The 27,592-nt window shown below is 41.8% G+C and overlaps 1 protein-coding gene across 1 annotated transcript; it reads right to left on the bottom strand.

The window, feature by feature from the left end:
* Positions 1–235: 235 nt before the first annotated feature.
* Positions 236–5,760, bottom strand: LOC116876946 (probable G-protein coupled receptor 141). The gene is made up of 2 exons (XM_032873416.1): positions 5,603–5,760; positions 236–2,700 (listed from the first exon to the last, which is right to left on the bottom strand). Exon 2 carries the CDS (start codon positions 2,663–2,665, stop codon positions 1,778–1,780), a length of 888 nt encoding a protein of 295 aa, XP_032729307.1. The 5' UTR covers positions 2,666–2,700; positions 5,603–5,760; the 3' UTR covers positions 236–1,777.
* Between the last annotated feature and the right edge of the window lie 21,832 nt (positions 5,761–27,592).

Raw genomic sequence — 27,592 nt, 5'->3', positions numbered from 1 at the left:
CAATATTAAAAGGAAATCATGGAACCCAACAAAGTGGTAAACGAGTAATGACTACATCCTTAAGTTACACAATCAATCACAATCTTGAAGTTACTCAGGATATATCATATCCCCTTAAAAAGTGATTACATGTAATTGAAGTGCACTGCTATTTATCTTGTTCCTGTTTTATAAGCAGGTTTATAAAATGGTTCTTCTATAGTATTTTAAGTATTATAAATAATAATAGAATAATAATAAGTGTTTATAGGCAAAAATAAGAATAAGCATCCATTAAGTTACTGACTTAATAATTACATAAAGCGTGAGATTAACATTGACGAATAGCATCTGAGCCTCTAAAGTCTATTTTTACATGAATCAACATTTTGAATCTATTTTAAAATTATTTATAAAAAGTGTCGCTGGATTTGGAAAATAAGTAATGTTATCCTGAGGATCACATGCCTGGCACTGTAACACAACTTAACACATGCTTCTGTCTTGTTTCACCTTTACCCAAACCCTGTAACATGGGATACTGGGGCTCAGAGATTATAAATACCTCATCCATGATTCCATAGTTACTAAAAACCTTTAAATCCACATGTGTGGATGACCCTCAAATCCTTTTGTATTAACTATGCTGTCTTGTTAGCCAGTAAGGGTTTGGTTATTTGATCATTAAAGTTTAATATCAAAGGTAGCATTATTATAAGAAAAGAATAAGGGCATTTCAATTTCTATGTCAGGTAAGTATCAACTAACACAACAAAAATAACCGAGACAACCAACTGCGATTCTATTGATCAAAAATAATTTGATAAATTCTATTATCAAAAATAACCAAGACAACCAACTTGTATTCTATTTATCTCAATCCAGGTTGCTTGTCTTGGTTAATTTCTATTGCATTTAACTGATACCAGAGTTGATTTTCATTATGTAATGTTACTTGTTCATATAGGGTGCCTTGGATAAGCTTAAAAACAGTCCCACACTCTCAAAAGTTTGGGCTCTAATAGAATCTAATATAGTCTAGTATAGCATGCTTTGACTAAGACCAGCTGCTTTCCACCTTTTCCAATTTCTTTTCCTGCTTAATGGATCCATATCTGGAAACGTCAATCTGGGAGGCATTCTCTATTTCCTGAGTACCTACAAAGTCTTAGTCAGAATCAAGCCATATTAATGCTCCAGCAATCCTGGAAGTGTTTCCTTCCAATAGTCAAGTCTATTGACTACTAAACTTAGTTCTTTCCTCCAAATACTATGGCCAGCGGCCATATCTTCGCTGACTATCGGTCATTTTCAAGAGGCACGTATATCAGGTTGAGCATAAGTTGAATAAGTTAAGGCTCTAGAGTCCATGTCTTCAAATTCTCTAGACCTTAAAGAAGATATAGTTTGGAGAAGGAGGGAAAGAACATTCTAAGATCAAAGCTCAGCAATAACAAAGGCAAAGAGAACAGGCTGGACTGTTGAGCAGGAAAGGCCCATGGTTGTGCTCAGCAGGAGTAAGTACTGCATGAAAAAGAGGTAGCCGTTGAGTCTGGAAAGGATGTTTGGGGTCAACTTGGGTAGAGCTATGGCAAGTGAATATATAGTTCAGGGAGAACAGATCACCCAAGAAGAGGGGGACAATTGGTCTTCATTACCTTTTCATGGAAAAATAATTCCGGTGACAATTAAGAGCTGAGAATTTGAAAAATTTTGAAATCATGGTAGCAGTTGTTCATTTGAAACTGTTTTGTCACAATGGTAAAAAACCAATTACAAAGTGAGGGACAAGGAGTATTTAATGGATAACCCCACCTATGAAACACACCATATCCAGGCAACAGACAGTAGTCAAAGCAACAAAAATTTCATTATAAAGAACTAACTCAGAATTGTCTATCTCTGAGTAATTTTGAATAAAATATACCCGGAATACGTGATGGGGTATAAAACAGACCACTATTACTAGGAGGAAGAAGAAGCTCTTGATTTGAGCTCTATAGTCTTGATGTACCCACATGTCAGGCCAGAGAGCTTTTATCAGTTGAACGATGACACCCATCTCTATCAGAAAGAGTATAACAACTGTTGAGATCATAATGACAATCATAGAGTAGTTCAAGATAATGAGATCCCCCCGGTTGAGATCTTTGTAGAACTCAAAGCACCGTGGTTTTTCTGAGTAGCTTGGATGTATGCCATATTGTAAAAGTAATATTGGCCAAAAAACAAGGCTGCCCGTGGTCCAAATAACAATGCTTAATACTACCATGTGGTATTTTTGCAACTTTTGCATTTGGAGTTTCTTAAAATAGACGAGCAATCGGAGTATGACAATGGCCACATAGAAAACAAAAGTGAAGTACATATGACCGTATATTATGCTGCTGACCAGTCGGCAGAGAAAGGATCCGAACTCCCACACCCCTAAGATATAATAGCTGAGGCGGAACGGGAGGCTGACCAGGAGGACTGAGTGTAGCACTATGATATTGAGAATGATCATGGCAATCATGGATTGGCTTTTCCTTTTGCACATCATACGTGACATCAGTACTGTCCCCATGGTGCCTCCAAGCAAAACCATGCTGTAGAGTGTTATCAAAATCAGCCTGCAGTGTCCCTTGCAGTGGCCTTGCTCTGTGTTTGAGGCATTTGGCAGGGTGGTCATATTGTTGGACTCCATGTATCACCACAAAATGCTTAGAAGACCGTAAACTCCTAAATCAAAAGATTCACAAAATTATAACAGATATATGGAAACTATACAGCGACTAACTAATAATATTGAGCTTTACAATCCTAGCCAACTGTTTATAAACCTCAAGCTGTAGACCCAATATATATTGTCAGGGACTCCCCTTAATTACCAAAACATTGAAGAAAAAGAGTGAAGCAAAATCACAGAAATAAGTCTGTTTGAGTATAAAATTCATAACTGTAGACAGTCATTCTATTCAGCTCACATGCCAGGGCTGAAATTAGCATGGGACATGTTAGCCTGTGGCATAAAATTTAAGGAAAGGCCAAAAACTCATTAATTAAAATCAATGGTATTTTAATGCAATTTTTTAAAAAAATCTAAATTAATGCAAAAAACTCATGATGAATAAAATAACAAAATTTTAAATAAAGGCAGAGTCAGCATACACGCAGGTGACACTCAGATCTACAAAGGTCATTTTTTCTATTGTTAGAAATCCAATTTGGGATAACATAGAGAAGATCATATAAATTGCAATTATTGTAAGAAGATGCATCAGACATTTTAAAATATTTTCTACTAGGGGTACCTGATTGGTTCAGTCCATAGAACATGTGACTCTCATCCTTGGCAACATGAGCTTAAGACTCATGATGGGGGGGTGCCTGGGTGGCTCAGTGGGTTGAAGCCTCTGCCTTCGGCTCAGGTCATGATCCCAGGGTCCTGGGATCGGGCCCCGCATTGGGCTCTCTGCTCAGCAGCAGGGAGCCTGCTTCCCTTCCTCTCTCTCTGCCTGCCTCTCTGCCTACTTGTGATCTCTGTCAAATTAAAAAAAAAAAAAAAATTTAAAAAAAAAAAGACTCATGATGGGCATAGAGCCTACTTTAAATAAATATATAATATTTTCTATGAATAGCTTCTGAGTAGGGAGCTGCCCACACTATATCCTGCACTCTTCTTCTTGCTAACCCTGAATCTTAGACTAGTATGTTACATTTCCGTGAAAAGTTGGGGTTGATGGGTGAGTTCTATTTAGTTTTGTTTTCTGTTTTTGTTTGATTTTTTTAAAGATTTTATTTATTTATTTGAGAGAGAGAGAGAGAGAGCAAAAGAGAGTCAGGAGAGGGAGAAGCAGTCTCCCCACTGAGCAGGGAGCCCAATGCAGGGCTCAACTGCAGGACCTTCGGATCATGACCTGAGCTGAAGGTACACACTTAATCGACTGAGCCACTCAGATGCCCATGTTTAAGTTTTATGTAAGTTTTTCAGGCTGGATGTGTAAGGAGCAGTGACTGCGTAGCAATCTGCCGTCCTGTAAACGAGTGCCAGATCTGTCACTGGGTCGCTGTGGGAGTGTGTGTGAGTCACCTGGCTCCACAGAGCTCAAGCTGTGGAGGGGAGAGGTCCTACTGTCTACGTGAAGCAGTTATTGGAAAGTTACATGAGCTAGTGCACTTGAAATAGCTCGGTAACAACTGCAAGAAAAGCCATGTAAAAGTTATGATACTTAACGTGAAAGATCAGAAACGAAAAGACATTTACCCCTTTCTCCTTACTTTATGTACCTAGGCAGATATACACTTAGTCACATAAAACTGTTATGGCACCAGTAAGTATTTATGAATATTATGAATGTCGGATATTTATGAATATCTGACAGTAAAAAATAAAAAACTTTTTCAAACATTTGATTGGACAGTGTGGGACTCAGACATCAACAGGTCAGTCATCCCTGTCCTGAAGGATCTGTGTCCCTTTTTCTCATGTATCTACCACTAACCTGGCCAGAAGCAGTTTGAACGATGGTATCTGAGGGAGAAGCTATTCTACAGCAAATGTCTAAGATATTTTAGAATTTTTCTTCTGCTACTCCAGCATCTCCTCAGAGGGAATAACTAATTTCTTTGTTTGTGAAACATTATATTGGACCTGGCATATTTGATTAAGATTTTATTACAACTCAAAAATGTGATTATCAAATTTTATGTGCTAGGATATGCACTTTCACAAAGTACTTATTTAAAATATATAATGCTGGGGCACATGCATGGCTCAGTGTCTGGGTGTCTGCCTTTGGCTCAGGTCATGCTCCGGGGGTCGTAGGATCGAGCCCTGCATTGGGCTCCCTGCTCAGTGGGGAGTCTGCTTCTACCTCACTCTCTCCCTCTGCCCACTCACACTCTCTCTTGCTCCCTCTCTCTTTCCCAAATAAATAAATAGAATCTTTAAAAAAAATTTTTCAATAAAATAAAATATATAATGCTTATGTGATTTTTCTGTGAAACAGAAGAGTTTCATATAACTTATGAACAAATATGATACCAATTTAGTTTAAAATTTTGGTAGTCTCCAAGTCTAAGAAGACAAGATTCAAATTTGAAATTATTTTAAAGCAAGGAAAATCTAAATTATTTGTCAGTTGCACAGTTTCAATGCACACACCTTCCCAGGCTGTATGACATTTGGAAACAGTGTACCCTGCCACTCACCAGCAGCCTAATTGTGGGACAAATGCTAAGCTCTAAAGCTGTCTCTTCAGCTATAAATATGGGAATAAGAACACATATTTTGTAAGAAGTTACATGGTGTCTGTAAAGAACCTAACAGATTTCCTGACACAGGATAGGGCATCAAAGTACCAATGCCTCTTCTCCCTCCGAAACATACACAAGGATATTTCACAAAAGCAAGATCCCACTCTTCTGTAGTTACTTCTCAGTATTGTCCTAAAAATATTTAAATGCATGGGGACTATGTTCTACTGTTTCTACCTCCCCCTGGGTCTCCCTGCCCCACCTCAAGACTTAAGGCCACAGCCCCCACCTCCTCACCAAACATTATCCTTCAATAGCCTGTAATTTCTAGGTATTTCTCTGCTTGTTTTCTAGGCAGAAACAAACGATGCCCCAGACTACTTACGTGATCTTTTTTCCTCTTAGGATTTGGTTCTGCTGGAAGACTCAGGGCACGCTGCTTATTTATGGGTCATCCACATCAGGGCAGGCAACAAAAACATGTAGCTGGAATCAAGACTCCAGCAATGACAAGCATCAAGAGAAATCTTGGGGTGAGCTATGAATGACGAGCACACTTCAAACTGAAGACTTCCGAAGTTGAACAGTCAAGATGGAGGACCCAGATAAACCTCCTGAGGGCCACAAACGGATGTTGGTCTCCACAGCTCTTGGTTAAACATATAAAAGAGCATTCTTATACATCAAGACTTTCATTTTTACTGTCATTATTGCAGAAATTTTTCTTAGTAACCTGAAAAACTTCCATGGTTTTCTTTTTTTCAAAAGCTGCCTCTTATCATACTTGTATGTTTTAGCCCACATGTTTTACATGAAGAATATAAGAATGACCTAGAGGAGGGATGCCTGGGTAGCTCAGTCATTAAGCCTCTGCCTTCAGTTCAGGTCATGATCCCAGGGTCCTGAGACGGAGCCCTGCGTCGGGCTTCCTGCTAGGTGGGAGCCTGCTTCTCCTTCCACTCCCACTGCTTGTGTGCCCTCTCTCAGTGTCTTCTCTCTCTCTCTCTCTCTCTCTCTCTCTGTGTCAAATAAATAAATAAATAAATAAGAATGACCTAGAGGAGTACTCTATCAGACACATTCATATCTTCAACAGTGTGCTCAAAATATAGCTCTATATTTCAATTTTCAAAGACTCCCTTCCCTCAGCAACTGTATTTAGAGATATGGTTCTTTTGAAGCCCAAACCTCTGTGCTGTAATTTCCACAAGAGGGTTCATGTCATTTTTCTCAAAAGCATTTCCTTTCCTCACAGCAACCTCACTTTTGACCCTCATAGTCATCTTCAGCTGTGCTAAGACCTCAAAACATATTTATAAGGAAGCACTGGGTTTAGGACATATGAAGATGCAAGAGACCAACATGACTTCCAGTGGCAGGCAAATCCAGCCCCGAATCACTTTGCTGTTCAACTACAGGAATTCAAAAGGATAAAAACTCAATCACCTGTATAGCAAGTTCCTGTCTGCCTACATTTAGGTAACTGATAAAATTCTCACTGACTTTGGAAAAGTGAGTGTTGTCCCCACCCGTGCTATCTGCTACATGGTCATCCAACAGCGCTGGTGGCCAGAGATAAAAGACAAAAGAATCTAAAGTAATGGAACCATATGTTTAATTATTAAAAAAAAAAAAAACCTTTCAGTAGAAGATGAGATTTCTAACTCTTATTGTCAAAAGCAAATTTATACCAACTCAACTCAGCTGGATAAGTTTCACACGGAACCAACATTTCAACCAGTTTTAAATTTCTTTCCTTCAAAATTACAAACTCTAATTTCTAAGCTTGGTTCAATCTGGCAGACCTCGTTTTTCAGATAAAATGTGTTCCTAGAATCCACAGATAAAGCATGTTCCCATAGAAACCATGCTATATTTAGGAGTTGCTTGTCTACAAAGGACTAACCAGGAAATGAGGGAGGTGTGACCAAGAGTTGCACAAAAAAATAAATTCAGGTGTAATTTGGAACTATGGCCAGCACACAAATTTATTGTTCACGTGGATGATGTAAGGATTGCAAGGTACTAAAATGTATGTATATTGTATTTTCAGCACTGTGCAGTCCATATTTTTCCCACTATACTTAGAATTCAGCTCATTTTCCTTTGGTGGTGCCCAGACTTTCAAAAAATATATAACAAAACCTTAATAGGAGAGCTTAGAAATCACCAAGTCCGGAAGAGTAGAAACAGCTGTCTTCATTAACCAATGAAGGCACCACTATTCAGAGAGTTTAAAAAGTTACCACAGGCAGTAGGGCCAGTTGGGGAGTAGATAAGGTTGACAAACATAACCTCATTTCAAGCCCTCATGTCCACTACACCACAAGATACTGTGGTGAACTTGAGATCATTTCTGGGAGGCCCATTAACAATCCAGGGCTTCAGTGCCCATCTTTTCTAAGATATCTAGAATCTTATTTTGGTGATGAACCTTAAAAGTACATTTAAAAACCCTAGAAAGTTAAAATTCTTCTTCAGATGTAGTTCTTTGCTCCCAAATAACCATTAGAATAAGGCATTAACCTTGGTGATTATCCTAAGTTGGTTTTCAGAAGCCAAAGTCAATCTGACCTGCTCAGGACCAGGTTTGAAGCAGACACTGCTGGAGATGCCACCATCTGACCCACTCTTCCCCACCTCCATGGAAGATGTCACTGGAGAAGGCCATCAGTGGGTAGTCTCTGCTCCTGGAAAGATATACTGGGAGTCACTTAGCATTCTATATTGTTAAATTGCTACTGTGACACATCCTTAGGAAAGTGGCAACAAAATCTCCAACTGCTAATTCCCTAGCCAGTTTATAATCCTAAATCATTAACCAAGACCTTGAAGTGCCAGCTATGATGCCCCATTTGACCCAGAACACCCAGAGGCGAAGCCCACTCAGATACTGGAGGCAGCACCCGGGACTTGGACCTCTCCCAACTCTGGGCTTCTGTGTTCTTGGTCCCTTTACACATGTCTCTCTGTGTGTTCGTGTGGGTGGCTCCTTCTGTCTCGTTCTGTCCCGGATGCAACATAAATTTCTTCTGAGGAGACGTAGGATTTAAAACCAGAAGGGTGGAGACAGACCATCCCACATCCCTCCCCTCCATTTCACAGGCAAGAGAAGGAGGCCCGGGTTGGCCAATCTGTCCCTCTCCCTTTTTCTCCCTGAGGAAAGTGATTCAAGCCAGCATCTTTAGGTGCCAAGCAAACTGAAGATCATCAAACCCATATACTTAATTTTTAAAATTTATGTTCTAGCATAGCTATTGTCTCAAATAATGAAACCAAAGTTGGCATGCAAAAGTCTTCGGTGGTTGAGAGCCAGGGAAATGTGTTGGGAAAGCTCAGGGAGCCTGCAGGGTGGGAGACATTTCCTCTGCTATAGCTATAACTTTACACTTTGCTCTCCTGTTTGATGAAGTTTTAGAACGCAAGTGAGGTCTGGAGCCAATGACCAAGAAAGAATTTTTGAGACGTCGTTAGTGCAAAATGGTGGTTTATTAAAGCATGCAGACAGGACCTGTGGGCAGAAAGAGCGGCTACCCCATGACCCCAAGGACTGGCTGATTATATACTCAGGAGTGGGGGAGGTGCGGACAAAGGGGGTGTTCAGAAGGGCTGACATATGGTAAAGAAGACTATCAGGACACTAGAGTCCTGGTTATTGTCAAGCCAAGCTGTGGGGGTTTTTGTTTGTTTGTTTTTTTCCTAATGAGGGATCAATATGAAGTCAGTTGGGACTCTTCTGGAAGTCAGGTGATTGTAAATCACTAGGACATCTGTAAACTGAGGGAGACTCCTGTCCTCCAGGACAGGGATCTCTATTAGGTAACCATTAGGGCAGCCAGGAGGGCCTGAGGAATGTCACACACGTCAGGGGGATAGGGGTGTAGAGTGCCAGCCTCTGCCTTGTCCTTAGCTAGCCTTTTGCTCCCTCATGATGTCTGAGGGAGTCTGTGGGAGCACACAGAGTGAGCGTCTGCTAGGGAGAACCTAAACACATGTGGAAAACCTCACATTTCCAGAGTAGCATTCTCCCTAGGGCTTGGGAGAACCAGATTTTTTATTTTTGCGGGATGGAGGACTGTAGTTGTCTGTGCTTACTGATACAGACCCTTGTGCTCTCAGTGACCCCTTCTAGTGATGTAGGTCAAGTACTCACTGTTCCGAAAGAAATGTGTCACACTTCCATGGTTCAGCCAAGGCCCAGAACTTCAAAATTCTGATCTGTGAAGATAGGTGAAAGGTATCCCTCATACATCAATTTAAACTTTTTTTTTTTTTCCTAGTAGCCAAAGAAGGGGAGGAAGGTAAATGGAACACAAATATCTCTTTGAGGTTTAAAGCGGTTAAAGAAAACACGTTCGAGGGGCGCCTGGGTGGCTCAGTGGGTTGAGCCTCTGCCTTCAGCTCAGGTCATGATCTCAGGGTCCTGGGATCGAGTCCCGCGTCGGGCTCTCTGCTCAGTAGGGAACCTGCTTCCTCCTCTATCTCTCTCTCTGCCTGCCTCTCTGTCTACTTGTGATCTCTCTCTCTGTGAAATAAATAAATAAAATCTTAAAAAAAAAAAAAAGAAAAGAAAACACGTTCGAGGGTTTGGAGTGGTCACCAATGAAACCAGCTATCATAAAAAGCCAACAGGAAACCCAAAGAGCAAACGCATTGTCCAGGGTGATCCGGACAGCTGGGGGGTGATCTGGCTGTCACGCCAGAGCCAAAAGATTCTCCGAGGAGGACTGAATCGAGACATGATTCAAGGCTGGGACTGCACCTCTATTCGGAGGCAGACCCCGTTTCTGTTACTGTTTCTTTTTATGGGAAGATGATGCCTGCGTACAAACTCAGAGAGCTGGCGTCTAAAGGCCAGAGGCAGTTGTGTTTGTCTACCGTGTTTTTTGCTGCGTGACACCTGACGGGGTATATATTAGAGAGTCAAGGGAAACACTGCAGGATCAGCAGCTGTAAACAGCACTGGACAGCACCGGAAACAGGATCGCTACAGCGCCCTGTTTCCAAGGAAGCCGGGCCCTTGGTTACCATGGTGATATCTCGGCCTCGAAGAGCCTGGCCTTGGAGCTGTCTAGTCCAGGAGGTTTATCACGCGCTGGACCTCAGCCAGCACAGCATACCTGCCGAGCCCGGCACCTGTCCGTGCTTCCAGAAATCAGCAGTGGTAGAGGTCAGCCGTGATGGGGACAGCTAGTTCTGTGCTCTCGGGACAGGTGGCATCAGCAGGCACGCACGGAGGAGGACTGACTTAATACAGAATTATAAGTGACTCCTGAGATTCTTTAAATGACCTGGGGTGGGACTCCAGAATAAAATCAGTATTTCCAACCATGTGAGTATGTGGGGCTTTGTCATCATAGTCTGAACGCTGCAAACAATATGATAATGGTTTTTAATCCTCAGCTGTGATGTGGGAAATATATATATATGCAAGTCCTTGCAATTTGGAGTACTTTACCTCCCATAATTAATACATTACTTCTTATGTAGTTTTAAGCCCATTTTAGCCTGAGTGGACCCCATGCTACTCATGCCAACCTGCTGCTCTAGTCTGCTTTTGCTGAGTACTGGGGCACATGGCAAATCATAGTTTTATTGCCTTGACCTGTCTTCCTGTCTGGTTCCGTCCTACTGGGGTCTTTCCAGGTTTGCCTCTCCCTTGAGCTGTGGGTGCCATGGAAGGGATGTGGCAGGACAGATAGGACTTGGATGATCTCGAACCAGGATGAGAGAAGGAAGGCTGTAGGGACACAGGTTCAAGTGCAGGACAGAGACAGGGGCTATGCTAAGAGGTGGTTACTCTTTGAGGTGAAAGGGTCTGATTGTTTTGAAGATGCTTGACCCTGAATTGAGAAATCACCCCTGCAACCCCACAGTTCCATCTGGGGGAGAATCGGGTAGACCTCACATGTCTGATAGCAGAGGACAATGTTCAAGAGAAATAAAAGGAGGAATCCTAGAGGGAAAGGCTCTGGCTGGGGCACTGGGGGTTAAATGGTCAAGACGATGGTACGAAGTCCCCCAGAGAGAGGGGTAGTCATGGTGCCAACCCAACAGTTGAGAACAAAGGCTCTTTCTCCTCTTTGGGAGAATGAAGGAAGGTGGAGTAGCTCTTCTTCAATCTCTCTAGGGAGTAAAGTAGGTCACTCTGCCTAACATCGTCTTGTTTTGTACATCATTTCCTGATGTCTTGATGATGTCTTGTACGTCATTTCCTGACCAGACCGCATGTGCTCACCTGCTAGTAGTAAGGCCCCACCCACATCTGTCCTACCTCCCCAGAGTTAGTTGTTAATATCCCATTGTTCTGAAGCCGAGGGGGCTGCAGAGAATGTCGATATCCTACTGCTCTGCAGTATGATGTAGGCTAGGCAACACAGATCTAGTATGGCCTCTTTTGTTGACAAGTGAGGGGAACCTGACGACACTGAGCCTCGCCTCTGTGTTAGAGCTGAGTTTCAACCCCCATCTGTGTTTGGCCCTGGATGGGTAGGAACGCGAAACAGAGAAGCATGGGGATCTGATTTTGTGTCTAAAACCTTCAAGCTCACCACAGTTCCAGTTTGGGGTAGAACTTGGGAATAAGAAAGGGAAATTAAATGGCTAATTATTTCCTGGCCAGAACAGATTTTAGGGGCCAGATAAATCCATTTACAGAGAAACAAGGAAGATATCATTTCAGCATCTAGAGAAATACTGTGCCTTTTTCTTTATTTCAGATCTTGAAAATCTAATTGATTTTTTAAATTTATTTTCTCTACCTCTAACTGACCCTTGAGATTTCATAAGGTCAGGGAGGACCAGTTGTAGCTGAACAACTCTTGTTCCCCAGTGTGTGTGTGTGCGTGTGTGTGTGTGTGTGCGTATTCGTGTATGATATCCGACACCTAAGATCATCCTAAATTCATGCTCTTTCTACAACACCTCACTGCCTCTGAAGGAGAAGCAACTAATTCCTATGATATGATTGTTTAACTCTGGGTTCTATGTTTTGTATATAACTTAAATTACTCAGAAGTAATGGAATTTCCTGATAATAGACCTTTGATGCGAAGCTGGGCCAACCTCCCACTATAATAGATAAGTGGCCAGACCCTCTCCCTCCGTGCACTGATAGCCAGGGCTCAGTACCTGACCCAGCACTCTAATCAGACATTCGTGCCCACACCTGGACATGGGGGCCAGGGCTACCGACACATAGTGAAACTAATCTAGATGTGCCGTATCCCCACATCCTGGACTTGGATAAGCCCTGCCTTTAAGATCATATCTCTCAGACCATAATCAGGGCAGGAAGTGTGACAGGAAGCTTTGTCAATGTGTATGAGGTAAACACGCTTGACTACCCCCTGAGTTAAACATTTCCTACCTGCCAGTCTGTGGTCGCTCCCTGAGAATGTGACCCGGCTACAGTTTCTTCTTGAGAACATCAGCTTCCTTTCTAGCAATATGACCCTGAGGGAGTCTCTAGCCCTTCTGTGGGCTACCAACACCTGAAAGGATAAGGCCTGCTTTCACCATCCTTAGGGGTGGTCCTCTGAACGATTGTACCAGGATAACCCAACAGCTTGCTGAAAGTGTGGGTGCTTCGTCTCACCCACACAGGAGCCTGAAGCACCCTATTAATAACCTGCCCCAGTGACTCTGATGTGGGTTGAAGCTGAAAGCTTGGCCTTACTCTCTGCCTCCTTCTCACTGGGCCCATTCATGAACCAACATGATATGGGCTTCGCTGCCTCTGGCTGTTTGGATTAGGGTCACAGCCACCACCTGGAATTCCTCCTGCCTCTTTGTCCTTCACAGCAGGTTGAACCTGTCAGAATCTGTCACTTCCTTGGAGCATGCCCTTGGCCTGCCCAGCCGCCCACATGAGGCAAGCCCCTTGGGTGGAGTGCATTCCCTCAGCTTCACCTTTCCGGGCTCAAACTTTCTCCCCAGGGCCCATAACTAAGCCGACATTAATTATGACATCCCTAAGTCCCCATTGAGCCCATGTCCACATGACTGAAATCCATTGGTTAATCATAAGAAACAGACATTTTTTAATTCCTTAAAAGAAAAATAAAAGCTGTAAACTTAGAAGATGCTGGGAGCGTTCACGCATATCTTTGGAACTCAAGGTGCTTTTGATGGAGGTGTCAGTTTTGCATTGTGCTCCTCTCAAAAAACAAAAAACAAAAAAACAAAACCTTCTTAGGAAAGGGAAAAAATTACATGCTGCCTATTTTAAAAATAAAGGGAATCAAAGATTCTGTTGCTTGCCCAGAATCACATGGTGCCAATCTGAGACTAAATCCCAGTTGTCTAGCTTGCCCCAGGTGTCCAATTCAAGGACCATGCCCACTCCCCTTGCCTCCACATAATGCAGTGACACAATAGTCTGTTAGCAATGTGGAGCCATCCAGAAGGCAGTACTGGAAGTATTGCCCGGCCCCAGGGAAATTAAGCCTTGTCTGTGCTCTGCTGTGGTAACAACCCAGCCTTCTCGAATGGGCTTTTGTCCTGTATGTACCATAGGCAAAATGTACTCAGCTTTGCTCATCATGACTTCTATAAGCTTTTGTGCTCTTTTTAAAATTTACTAATAACAGGGTAATTACTGTAATATCAAGAAGTTTTCTTTCCTTGAGAAAGAGGTTGGCATGGGCATCTAATTAAAATAGCTTTTCACACTCTGAACAAGGTGTCAGATTTTGATCAGCAGAATCCCTTACAGCTTGGCTTCTCCTTAAGAAAAGTTTATTGCTAAGGGTCTGGTGAAATTTTGAATAAAAAGTGATTTGTGAAATTGCTCTTCATTCTAACTAGAGCCTGCAAAAATGTGAGGAGTGATAGGTTCTGTAGTCACTAGAAAATAGACAAAAATCACTATTTTTTTACTGAGCCAGAAGGAAATGTGAGGTTTCCAGGAAGGCTTGAGATGCGCTCCGCAGACTTGGAGATTCTGAAATCTTTGATGGCTAATGGCATCTATTTGAGTTCTTTGAATAGTTAAAGGATGAACCAGGTCAACACAAGAGCCATTTTGACTTGAAAATCCAAAACTGATATATCTCCATGGCCAGTCCTTTGTGGCCCAAGATGGGAATTTTCAAATTCTATCAATTTGAAGTAAGCAGAGTCTTCATCTTTAAAAACCCTCATCTGGGCATGCCTGGGTGGCTCAGTGGTTGAGGCATCCCACTCTTGAGTTTGGCTCAGGTCATGATTTCAGAGTTGTGAGATCCAGCCCTGCATTGGGCTCCATGATCAGTGTGGAATCTGCTGGAGAGTCTCTCTCTCCCTCTTCCTCTGCCCCTCCTGCTCATCCTCACTCTCTTAATTAATCTTAAAAAAAAAAAAATAACAAACCCTCCTCTGATCCTGTATTCCACCAACCATTGCCCTCTTACACTCCCTGCAACTTCATCATCAACACACTGTTTTTGAACCTTAGCTTATTTGTCCTCTTGGCAACATTTGGCCCTGTTGACCACACCTTTCTTGAAATACCTTTATTCTTTGAATTCCTCAAGCACCCTTCTCCCTGGTCACCTATCCCTGCTTATCCAACCAATTCTTGCTATTCTTTACCTAAAAGCTGGAAGCTATCTAGGAAAGAGAGGAGGTGAGATCACAGGGACTAGGCATTATTTAATAAGTTGTGCTTTCTTTAGTGTATCTGTGCAATAGAACTTTCCGTAATTAAGCACTTGAAATGTGACCAATGCAACTGAGAAGTGAACATCTAAGTTTAATTTAATTTAATTAAAATAGCCACATGTGGCAGATGGCTACCACATTGGACAATGCAGTATAGAGTCTTCCTACATGAAATGTGGCCCGTGGACCAGCAGCCAGTGCATCACCTGGGTGCCAGTTAGAAAAGCGGAGTCTCAGGCCCCACCCCAGACCTGCTGAATAGAAACTGCCTCTTACCAAGATCTCCAGGTGATTCATAAGCACAATAAAATCTGAGAAGTATTGCCTTGGAAGACTCATTTTTAAAGCATTACACTGACACTGTGCATATCTTCGTGCAGCTTCTGGGCCTTATTATTTTTTTTAAAAGATTTTGTTTATTTATTTGACAGACAGAGATCACAAGTAGGCAGAGAAGCAGGCAGAGAGAGAGAGAGGAAGGGAAGCAGGCTCCCCACTGAGCAGAGAGCCCAATGCAGGGCTCAATCCCAGGACACTGAGACCACGACCAGAGCCGAAGGCAGAGGCCCAACCCACTGAGCCACCCAGGCGCCCCTTCTGGGCCTTATTATACCTAAAGAAATTTCTTTCTGTGAATTTTTACCAAGTCCTCCTTGACATATTAATCAAATGGATTGTTAACCACATCCTAACTGAAATGACCTCTAGATGTTGGGACACTCAGATAATTATCATGTCAGAAATCAGTTGAGTTTAACCTCTTGACCTGCATTGTATCTCATTCTTCGGTGGTACAACCTCCAGTTCCTTTTCTGTGCTCTGAGGAAATGCTATCTTCATTTCATAAAAAAAGTAGAATAAAGCAGAAAAAAAAAATCAAACCAGAGTGTTAATAACCTCTGAAGAGGTAACTGGCTTTTTCTCCAGTGGAATCAGATTGGCACCCTAAGGCACAAGAGATGATTCATACAAAGCATCTGGAGGTCTGAAGTTAGAAGATTATGGAGCAAGTTTATGTTGAACAAAATGTTTCCTCGTTCTCGATTGAATGTCTTCATGTTCTAGGGTGCTTCCAAAGTGTTCAGTGACACCGTCACCTCAAAAGAGACAAGACCCTTGGAATATATGGGAACCTCCAGTTGTAATGGCCTTGGTGATGGTCAGCAGGGCGGCAGAGTAGGTCAGAAAAGGTCAGGAAATGGGGTCTCTGGGTTAGGGTATCTGTGTGGCCTCAACTTAGCTGCCTCTCTGGCTTCAGTTTCTTCTCCTGTGAAATGATCTACGTGGATTCAAAAGAGCCCCTTTTAGGTCAATTCCAGAAAATCTTGGATAAACGGAAATCTTATAAAAATGAAGTCAAAATGATTGAAAAATTATCTTTAAAAGGAGGATTCTTTCTAGCCACTCTTAGAAGATCATGTCATTTATACATTTCACAAATGTTGAATTCATTCAATGTGTAATATACAAGGCACAGTTCTGGGCACTGGGAAGTAACCATAAACCATCTAGTTAGGGTCTGGTGAAACACATCTTTAGGGAAGTGGTAAATAAATCAGCAAATCTGAATTCTCATGCCTGTTAACAATCATTGACCAAGACTTTGAAACACCTGTCAGGATGGTGTGTTCGAGCTAAAGGTCCAAAAGCTAGCTGAGTATACTGTGGTGCTGGAGGCAGAGTATCCTTGCAGACAATAAACCCGTGATGCCTAATTAAGCAATAAAAAGATCTGATGGGAAGTCACATGCAAAGAATTCAAACAAGATATTAGATAGTCCCCGAGAATTTGCCTATTACTGTGGCAGCCACGCACAGCTTTCTCAAGGAGGTAGCATCAGTGCTGAGAATTGAATGCAAGAAGCAGTCTGATGTGTAGATGAGGGAAAAGCACTCCTGGCAGACAGATCCACAGGTGCAAAGGACACAATGCACGAAGACCTGGGTGGACTGAAGGAACAAAAAACAAATCCCAGGGATGGAGCATAGTGTTAATACGAATCAAGGTTGAGCATGTGAAAGGAGAGCCAGGGTAAATGTCTCTCTGCCCTCATTAGAGCTCGTTCTTTTTTTTTTAAGATTTTATTTATTTATTTAACAGACAGAGATCACAAGTAGGCAGAGAGGCAGGCAGAGAGAGAGGAGGAAGCAGGCTCCCTGATGTGCAGAGAGCCCGATGCCAAGCTCAATCCCAGGACCCTGGGACCATGACCTGAGCTGAAGGCAGAGGCTTTAACCCACTGAGCCGCCCAGGCGCCCCCTAGAGCTTGTTCTTAATGTCTAACCTCAGTCTTTCTTGCTGTACTTAAAATCATTCATCCTTTTAACAAATGTAGAGAACACTCTGCCTGGACAAAGTACACATTTATACATGTTTGAAGACTAGCATGTATGACTCTCAACCATCCAAGACCTTTGTATGCCGATTTTGGTTTCATTATTTGAGACAATAGCTATGCTAGAACATAAATTTAAAAAATTAAGTATATGGGTTTGATGATTTTCAGTTTGCTTGGCACCTAAAGATGGTCAGAAATGCTGGCTTGGGTCACCTTCCTCAGGGGAGAGGGACAGAATAGCCCACCTGGGCTTCCATCTCTTGTCTGTGAAATGGAGGGGAGGGATGTGGATGGTCTGTCTCCACCCTTCTGGTTTTAAATCCCATGTCTCTGTGGAAGAAAGTTATGTTGCATCTGGGAGAGAATGAGACAGAATGGTGGGAGCCACCCACACGAACACACAGAGAGACATGTGTAAAGGGACCAAGAACACAGATGCCCAGAGTTGGGAGAGGTCCAAGTCCTGGCTGCTGCCTCCAGTATCTGGGTGGGCTTCGCCTCTGGGTGTTCTGGGTCAAACGGGGCAGCCTAGCTGGCACTTCAAGGTCTTGGTTAATGATTTAGGATTATAAACTGGCTAGGGAATTAGCAGTTGGAGATTTTGTTGCCACTTTCCTAAGGATGTGTCACAGTAGCAATTTAACAATATAGAATGCTTAGCGACTCCCAGTATATCTTTCCAGGCGCAGAGACTACCCACTGGCCTTCTCCAGTGACATCTTCCATGGAGGGGGGTGGAGATTGGGTCAGATGGTGGCATCTCCAGCAGCGTCTGCTTCAGACCTGCTCCTGAGCAAGTCAGATTGACTTTGGCTTCTGAAAACCAATTTAGGATAATCACCAAGGTTAATGCCTTATTCTAACAGTTTTGGGGGAGGAGGTAATATTTAAAGAATTTTAATCCCCTAGGATTATAACATAACTTCTTTTAAACACTGAATATATGTATCCTAACTTTCGGACTTTTTGTCCTGTGCCTGAGAATGCTCAGTTAAGCACTTAAGGAATATTTTACATAAGAAGAAAAAAAAAAAACAGAATGAAAAAACTGTATTGAATCTAGCTCTACTTCACAACTAAACCTTCTCTGTGAGATTCAATCTCTGTTTATTCCAACCAACAGCAGCTATGAGACTCTATCCACCCCAACTAGAAAACCAAACTTTTTCTTTATCTGGAGATAGAGTCCGGGCTGGAGTTTGCCGGTACTGAACACCGAGCCCTCACCTCAAGAATCTCCTTGCAGATAGAATGAGATGATCTGAGAACTGACATTATTCCTTTGTTTTTAATTGTTCTCCAGAGGTAGCTATTACACTATAAATTCCCCTTTTCCAAGATTGAATGGATTGCTTTCTCTCTTTTCTCTTTTTGTTATAAAATTATTTTCTTGTAATGAGAACTTTTAAAATCTACTGCCTTAGCAACTTTCGAATATGCAATGCAGTATTTTTAACTACAGTTGTCACGCTGTACATTACATCCCCATGACCTAATTTATTTTATAACTGGAAGTTTGTACCTTTTGACTCCCTTCACGGATTTCCCCTGTCCTCCGCCCCTCGCCTCTGGCAACCATGGATCTCTTCTTAGTATCTAGGGGCTATTTTTGCTGGGTTGTTTTTGGTTTTGTTTTAAGCTTCCAAATGCAAGTGAGATGATATAATATTTGTCTTTCTCGGCCTTATTTCACTTAGCGTAATGGCCCCAGGGTCGAGCCATGTTGCTGCAAATGGCAAAATTTCATTGTATGCAAATAACCACATTTGCTTTATCTAGTCATCTACCAATGGCCACTTACGTTACTTATCCTAACCATAGTAAATAATGAATGCTGCAATGAACATGGGTATATATCATTCAGTAGTGTTTTTGTCTTTTTTGGGTAAATATCCAGAAATGGAATTGTTAGCTCGAATAGTAGTTATATTTTTAATTTAGGGGAAACTCCATACAGTTTCCCACAGTGACTGCACCAGTTTACATTCCCATCAACTGTTCACAAGTGTTCCCTTTCCTCCAAACCTTCTCCGACCCCAATATCCTTATATGGTTTCCATCAGGTGATTGTTGGGATAGCCCGCCCACCACCCCATCTCTTTCCATATTATACTTCACATTTTGAGTACCATTTTACTTCAGTTGAGGAATTTTTTTTCCTATAGTTTAATTAACTTAAAATCATTAATTCGATTTGTGGTGGTTGGCATATTAGCTTTCGAGGCCCCTCCTTCTCCCATGCTGCCAAATTCCCGGCCTTGTACATGTTTGGCTGAAAAAAATCAGGAAGCTCTAGCATTTGGGCTTCCTTGTTGAGATGAGATGCTCTCTTGACTCACGCATTGTGATTCCCTTGAATTGTTTCACTTCCTGATCTTTGGGGACTTGGAAGGTACATCAGGGTTTCTGACTACTTCAATTTGCATAGGAGCTTGCTTCGCCCACTCTTAAGACCGTGACTCACATGGCTAAGCCTTTGCTAATATTCCTGGAGAGAACTCATTTCCCATTTCTTTTCAACAGGGCTATTCCTCCTCTTCTCAAGCTGTTCAAGCTGAAAACACCTTGGGAAGAAGATTTTCATTGATTATTTAATCTGAATTAATTAACAATTGGTTTGCTTGTTTGTTTGTTTAACCTGAAGTCACTCTCAGCTTCTGTTCAGGTCCCATTCTTCCCCAGTAAACACTTGGGACCTCTTTTCCAGAGCGGCCCTCCTACCTGGCCCTCTCTATGGTGTTTTTGGTTATTCCAGTCACATTATATCCCTAATGTAAATACTCAAAAATGGAATGAAATGTTACATTTCTATTTCACCAGAATTATATCCCAGTATAAATAACCGTCATCAAAAGGAGCAAATTCCTAGGCTAGCCATTTAAGGTTGCTTATGATTTAGCTTTTTATAACATTTAGAGCTTTATTTTCTATCCCATCACCTAAACCTTTGGCCTTCAACACATTCTCTAAAATACAGAATTCGTAGTTAAATTTGAGTTTCAGATAGACAACAATTATTTTTTTTTTTTTTTGGTATAAGTATGTCACCTGCAATATTTATTTTGCCAAACCTGATGGCCCTATCCCTATCACCTTTCTGGAATCAGTCACTGCCTCCTCTGAATTGTCACATAATTTTGTCAATTCTTTTGTTATATAACATATTTCATTATTCCTTGTTTTGCAGCAAATTCAGAGATCTGCCTCTTCTATAAGTTGACAGACATTTTGAAGGCAATCTCCCTTTTTTGCAAATGGGACTCATAAATGTCATTTAAAAAAATTTTTTTGAGAGAGAGAGTGCACACGCCTGTGCCTATGGGTGCGTGTGCAAATAGGGGGAGGGGCAGAGGAAGAAGGAAAGAGAGAATCTCAAGGAAGCTCCATGCTCAGTGTGGAACCCAAGGTGGGGCTCATTCTTCCAACCCTGAGATCATGACTTAAGCTGAACTCAAGAGTTGGATGCTTAACCGACTGAGCCACCCACGTGCCCCTCATAAATGTCATTTTTACTGAATGGAATTAAGCATTCTACTATGTTGGTTCAGGCAGCCTCTTGTTTCAGATAATATCTAGAATTCTATACACTTCTTTTCAGCCCCATTAATTTGGTATTAATAAGTTAATATTAACAAAATTTACTTAGTATATTCTTCACGTGCATACTACTGAATTGCTCAGTTCACAAGGGCTGGGAACCACATCTCTTTTACTGACCAATGTATATTCAAAACTACACAATGATCAGGTCATAAAAAGTGTACGATAAATTTTTTTAAGATACTAGGCATTTCACATATATTATGTCATTTATACCTCTGTAAAACCCTATAAGATCAGTATTATTTGACCCACTTCTTTTTTGGATGAGATAAGTAAGATTTAAAGAGATCATGAGAAGGGCATCTGGGTGATTCAGTCCATTAAGCATCTGCCTTCAGCTCAGGTCATGATCTCAGGGGTCCTGGGATTGAGCCCTACATCTGGGTCCATACTTAGTGGGGAGTCTGCTTGTCCTGCTGTCCCTCCTCCTGCTTGTGCTCTCTTTCTCTCTCTCTCTCTCCCTCCCTCTCTCTAATAAATAAAGAAAATCTTTTTAAAAAATAAAGAAATAGGGGCACCTGGGTGGCTCAGTGGGTTAAAGCCTCTGCCGTTGGCTCAGGTCATGATCCCAGAGTCCTGGGATCAGGCCCTGCATCGGGCTCTCTGTTTGGCAGGGAGCCTGCTTCCTCCTCTCTCTTTGCCTGCCTCTCTGCCTACTTGTGATCTCTGTCTGTCAAATAAATAAATAAAACCTTAAAAAAAAGGAAAGAAATAGAGATGTCATGAGATACAAAACAATAAAGTTTATATATCTCTGAAGTCCATACTTGTAAGGATTTTATGATATGATACAAGCAAGTATTGATGCCTTTTGGAAACTGACATGCTATCTCAAACTGGACTCAAGCACCCTTGAAAAGGTCCTTGTAAACAGAAGAAAGCATTTTTCAAGCATTGGGATTAAGACTTAGAGGTGGGTAATTTGGGACAACTGGGTAGATGAGTTGGTTGAGCTTCTAACTCTTCGTTTCAGCTCAGATCTTGATCTTGGAGTTGTGGGATTGGGCTCTACTTCAGGCTCCACGCTCAGTGGGGAGTCTGCTCAAGACCTACCCTCTGCAACTTCCATCTCCCACCTCAAAAATAAATAAATAAATCTTTACCCAAAAAAAAAAGGTAATTTGCTCAAGTAGGTGGCTAAGTTAGAACTGGAATGAGCTAAGGCTACCTGACTTCAGAGTCCTTGCTTACCACAAGCACTGTCCTTCCCAGACAGTATCAGTCCCTGACCAACCTCCCTGACCAACTCTACCTAAAGAATACTGAAGGAAAAGAACTACATGCTCTCTCCCATCTGGGTACTGACTCATTCAACCTTCCAACCAGAGCTTCTGTGCCTGCTGTGCGGCCCCAACTTTTTCCTTTTCTTCCCTGCATTCCTCTGCTTCTGGGATAAACTTTTCTCCCAGACAAATTCTGTGGTTCTGTGAGGGCTGCCGTTGTCTTGAAAGATCCAACACCCTAGGGCACTGTTGAGTTTGAGGGTGCCTGACCATGATGTCCAGTCAAAGTACCTCAGCCCCTGGCCACAGATCACAGTGCCTTTAGATGACCGAACTGAGATTCCAAGAACTTTTTACGGATGAGAAAGGGAAGCTTGCACAGGTTATTTGCCCAAAGTTTCACAACCACTCCAACCCTGCATTAATTCTGAATTGCACAACACAAATACTGATACTTGGCTACAAAACATTGGCCGTAAAACCCACTATCCTACAAATAAGTATTAACACAGGGAATAATCTACAAAAGCATTAGGTAAAAGGTCAAATGTAACCTATGTTCAAAACCAAGTTAAAAAATGTAATTATAAAAAAAAAATTATATGGGGTGCCTGGGTGGCTCAGTAGGTTAAAGCCTCTGCCTTCGGCTCACGTCATGATACCAGGGTCCTGGGATCGAGCCCCACATCGGGCTCCCTGCTTGGCGGGGAGCCTGCTTCCCCTCTCTCTCTGCCTGCCTCTCTGCCTACTTGTGATCTCTGCCAAATAAATAAATAAAATCTTTTAAAAAATAATAATAATTATGGAGATGAGTGGGTGACTCAGTCGATGGAGCGTCAGACTCTTGACTTTGGCTCAGGTCATGTATTGTCATGGAATCGAGTCCTGTGTCCGGTTATGCGCTCAGCAGAGAGTCTGCTTAAGATTCTCTCTTTCTTTTCCCTCTACCCCTCTCACTCATGCTCATGTTCTTTTTCTCTCTCTCTAAAATAAATAAATAAATCTTTTAAAATCGTAATTATATATGTCCTTAAGATTGTAATTTTGTGTTATTACTTTCATGCTAAAATCTGTGATACAACTTGTCTCTGAATACTACTACTCTCCTTCACTCAGGAAATTACTTCATACAGCTGATTTAGCTACTCTGGGAATGTCCCAGCAGGAGGTTGGATAAACTGGTTCAAGCTTGATAAAGAGGTCTTCACTGCATACATAGATAGGCAAATTCTTTAAGGCAATTTGGGAGGGGGGGTGAAGAAAGGATGATTTTATTAATAGATTAAACAAGAAAAGGACATAAGGTAACAGGGCTCCTCATCTTCTTCACATTTTGCCTTCTCGCAATACCAAAATGAATCTACTTCAAACTTAAATTTGACCAGGGGCACCTGGGTGGCTCAGTCAGTGGAACATCTGACTCTTGATTTTTGGCTCAAGTGACGATCTCAGGGTCTTGATCTCAGAGTCCTGAGATTGAGCCTGGGAGTGTGCTTGAGATTCTCTCCCTCTCTCTTTCTCCCTCTATCGCCCCCTCTCAAAACATACACACACACACACACACACACACACACACACACACACACACGAAGCCAAAACTTTAATGTGACCATATTACTCTTTTGCTAACATCTGACAATGATTCTAATTGCCTAGATGACCAAGGCCAACCTCGGTCTCCCTGCTCACCTAACGGTTGCATCCCATTTCCAGGACCAGCAACAGGTAACAGAGGGTAGGTCCCTTCACGAGCCCTGATGAGCACTCAATGACTATATGGATTCTTATTTTATCATCTTTGACCACCATGTCTGCTCTCTCTGTGAACCCTCTCCCTTGTCTTCACACCTTTACCACTCACTACTACCATCTGCCTTGCTAACAGATCTTTTAAGACTCGGCTCAGAAGTCTTCTCCCCAAGTGAGCCTTTGCTAGCCCCACGGGCAGGGCTAGGTTTCTCTTTCCTGAGCTCTTCTAATACCGGGTGCATATCTCTATTAGAATTCTTTCCACATTAGTAGTATAATTACCTAAACTTACTCCATGAGTTCTGTGAAGGTTCTTCAAGCTTTTACCAAACATGCCGTAAATAATTGTTGAGGCAGTGAATCTAATTCACTCGAGATGCACCCATCCAATATTACTGAGTACCTACTAAATGCCTACTTGCTAAGGCCTGTATGCTAAGGATCAAAACAGAGAAGTCCTTGCTTTTGTGAATTCAAACAACAGAAAGGCAATTGTATTGATTTCCTACTGTTGCTGAAGCAAAATACCACACATTTAGTGACGTAAAACAATTCAAATTTATTACGTCACAATTTGTAGGTCAGAAGTCCAGGCCTATAGGGTTGGCTGTTACCTCTGCTCCAGGTCTCATGAGGTGAAGTGGTGAAAACCAGGATGTCAGTGACTATCTGATGGCTCTGGGGGAGAACACGCTTTTAAAGGTAATTTAGCTTTTACAGGGCACCTGGGGGGTTCAGTTCATTGAGCGATTGAGTGATTGAGCGATTGAGTGTCCAACTCTTGGTTTCAGCTCAAGTCAAGGTCTTGGGGTCCTGGGATTGCCATGAGGCTCTGCCCTCAGCAGGGAGCCTGCTTGTCCCTCTCCCTCTCTTTTGGCCCCTCCCCTCCCTCTGGCTCACTCTCACTCTCTCAAACAAATAAAATCTTTTTTTTTTTTTTTTAAGGTAATTTAGCTTTTAGCATAATTCAGTGCCTTGCAGCTAGAGGGCTGAGGTCCTGGTTCCTCATTGGCTGCCAGCCAACAACATCTCTTAGCTCCTTAAGGCCATCTGTATTCCTGATTAAATTGTCCCCACTTCTTCCTGCCACTCCTACGACCCATGAATCTCTCCAATTTTTCTTTTGCCAAATCTCTACTGCTTTCAACCTGAAAAAGTTTTCCACTTTCAGGGGAATGTGTGATTAGATTGGGATAATCCGAGATAATTTCCTTTTCTTAAAATCTGTATTCTCTTCCTATCGCTTTTGGCATGTAACATAATATACTCACAGGTTAAGGGCATGAGCATTCTTTAAGAGGCCATTATTCTGCCTACACAGTACCTATTCTTCTGAGATGATTTGGAGAAATCCCTCACAGCAATATGTCTGCATTTATTTTGGCTATAGTATTAAGTTTTGTTTGAACAGTAAAGAAACTAGACATTCTTTGAACAGGTATTATGAACCAAACCTTACTAGTTAATAGAAAAAAAGGTTGACTATGGGTTTACAGGAGGGAAAGATCTAAGATAGACAATCAGTAAATCTTGTAAGTAGAATGAAAACAGGCAATCGATGATACAGGAGCAATGCAGCTGTCTATTTTATCTAGCAGCAAAGGAAAATGGGGTTGCACAATTACTGTATTTTGCGTTATTCCAAGTATGAGGTTTTCCTGAAGCCTATTAAATATTAGTAGTCTCCTATTAAAAACACAAGATAATCTCCTATTTTGCACAAAACTGAATTTATTTTGTTTGAAAGTAATTTAAATTCAAATAAAAATTTTAAACAAACATTTTTGAAAAGTAATTGAAAGAGATTATGCTGAGTGAAATAAGTCAAGTAGAGAGAGTTAATTATGATATGGTTTCACTTATTTGTGGAACATAAGAAATAACATGGAGGACATGGGGAGATGGAGAGGAGAAGGGAGTTGAGGGAAATTGGAGGGGGAGATGAACCATGAGAGACTATGGAAGCTGAAAAACAATCTGAGGGTTTTGAAGGGGGAGGCGGGAGGTTGGGGGAGCCTGGTGGTGGGTATTATGGAGGGCACATATTGCATGGAGCACTGGGTGTGGTGCATAAACAATGAATTCTGTTACACTGAAAAGAAATTAAATTCAAAAAAATGAAAAAAAGTAATTGAAATTCTCTTTTAAAAGTTTTTCCAACAAAAAAAGAATCACCGATTTTCAAAATTTTTTAGCTAGTAAGTTGACTAAAATTAAAAATCAATTCAATAGGGGCGCCTGGGTGGCTCAGTGGGTTAAGCCTCTGCCTTCGGCTCAGGTCATGATCTCAGGGTCCTGGGATCAAGCCCCGCATCGGGCTCTCTGCTTGGCAAGGAGCCTGCTTCCCTTCCTCTCTCTCTGCCTGCCTCTCTGCCTACTTGTGATCTCTGTCTGTCAAATAAATAAATAAAATCTTAAAAAAAAAATCAATTCAATAATACAGAATTTTATTGTATTTTATTTATTTTTAAGATTTTACTTATTTATTTGACAGAGATCACAAGTAGGCAGAGAGTTAGGCAGAGAGAGAGAGAGAAGCAGTCTCCCCACTGAGCAGAGAGCCCAGTTCGGGGCTCGATCAGGACCCCGGCATCATGACTGGAGCCGAAGGCAGAGGCTTAACCTACAGAGCCACCCAGGCACCTCAATAATACAGAATTTTCGAGAGTCTACTACTTGCTAGGTATCTATGCTAGATCCAGAGGATACAAATATAAATCCATTTGTTATACTTCCCGCCTACAGGAAACTCATAGTCATTATTCCAAGGTCTTGTAGGTCAGAAGTCCAGGCCTATAGGGTTGGTGACCACTGAATACAGTGCTGGGCAGCCAAGGGCTCTAGGAGAAGCAAGCACAATGGAAGGAATGATCTACTCTATGAAGCAGTAAGATAAGCCTTTTCTGGGTTTTCTTTTGAAATTTTTGAAGATTTAATTTTTTTAGGGAAGTTTTAGATTCACAGAAAAATTGACCAGAGGATACAGAGATTTCCCTTATCCCCTCTTCCCTATATATGCATGGCCTTTCCCATTATCCCCATCTGCCAGAGTGGTACATTTGTTACAATTAATGAATCTACACTGACACATCGTAATAAGCCCAAGTCCATAGTTTGGGTTCACTGTTGGTGTTGCACATTCTGAGGGTGTGGACCAATGTGGTCCACCATCATAGCATCATAGAGAGTATGTTCATTGTTCTAAAAATCCTTTGGGCTCTGCTTATTCACTCCTTTTTCCCTCCAATCCTAACCCTTAGCAACCACTGGTCTTTTTACTGCCTCCATAGTTTTGCCTTTTCCAGGATGTCATGGTTGGAATCATACAGTATGTAGCCTTTTCAGATCAGCTTCTTTCACTTAGTAATAAGCAGGTTCCTCCACATCTTTCCATGGCTTGAAGCTCACTTCTTTTTATCACTGACTAATATTCCATTGTTTGGGTGTATCACAGTTACTTGTTCATTCATCTATTGAAGGACAGACATCTTGGCAGTTTCTAAGTTTTGACAATAATGGATAAAACTGCCATAAGCCCGATAAGCCTCTGTGTGTGGTTTTTGTGTGGATGTAAGTTTTGAACACCTTTGGATAAATACCAAGGAATGAGATTGCTGGATTGTATGGTAATAGTACATTTAGGTTTTGTAGGCGTTTCTGGTTTTGAAGGAGGCATAAACAAAGGCACTGAAGTACAAAAAGGCACAAGGTATTTGGAGAAGTCTATTGTGTTTGGGGAACATAACATATTCACAGGTTAAGGGCATAAGCATTTTTTAAGAGGCCATTATTCTGCCTACCACAGTACCTACTGTTCTA

This window comes from Lontra canadensis, unplaced genomic scaffold (assembly GCF_010015895.1).
Source record: "Lontra canadensis isolate GAN:19392208 unplaced genomic scaffold, GSC_riverotter_1.0 scaffold48, whole genome shotgun sequence".
NCBI classification, from domain to species: domain Eukaryota; kingdom Metazoa; phylum Chordata; class Mammalia; order Carnivora; family Mustelidae; genus Lontra; species Lontra canadensis.
Note: the sequence above shows the minus strand (reverse complement) of the source record. Positions and strands in the feature narration are given on the sequence as shown.

What these genes read in the sequence shown, in the direction of transcription:
- LOC116876946 (XM_032873416.1), bottom strand. Translation starts at nt 2,665, where the DNA reads ATGGAGTCCAACAATATGACCACCCTGCCAAATGCCTCAAACACAGAG.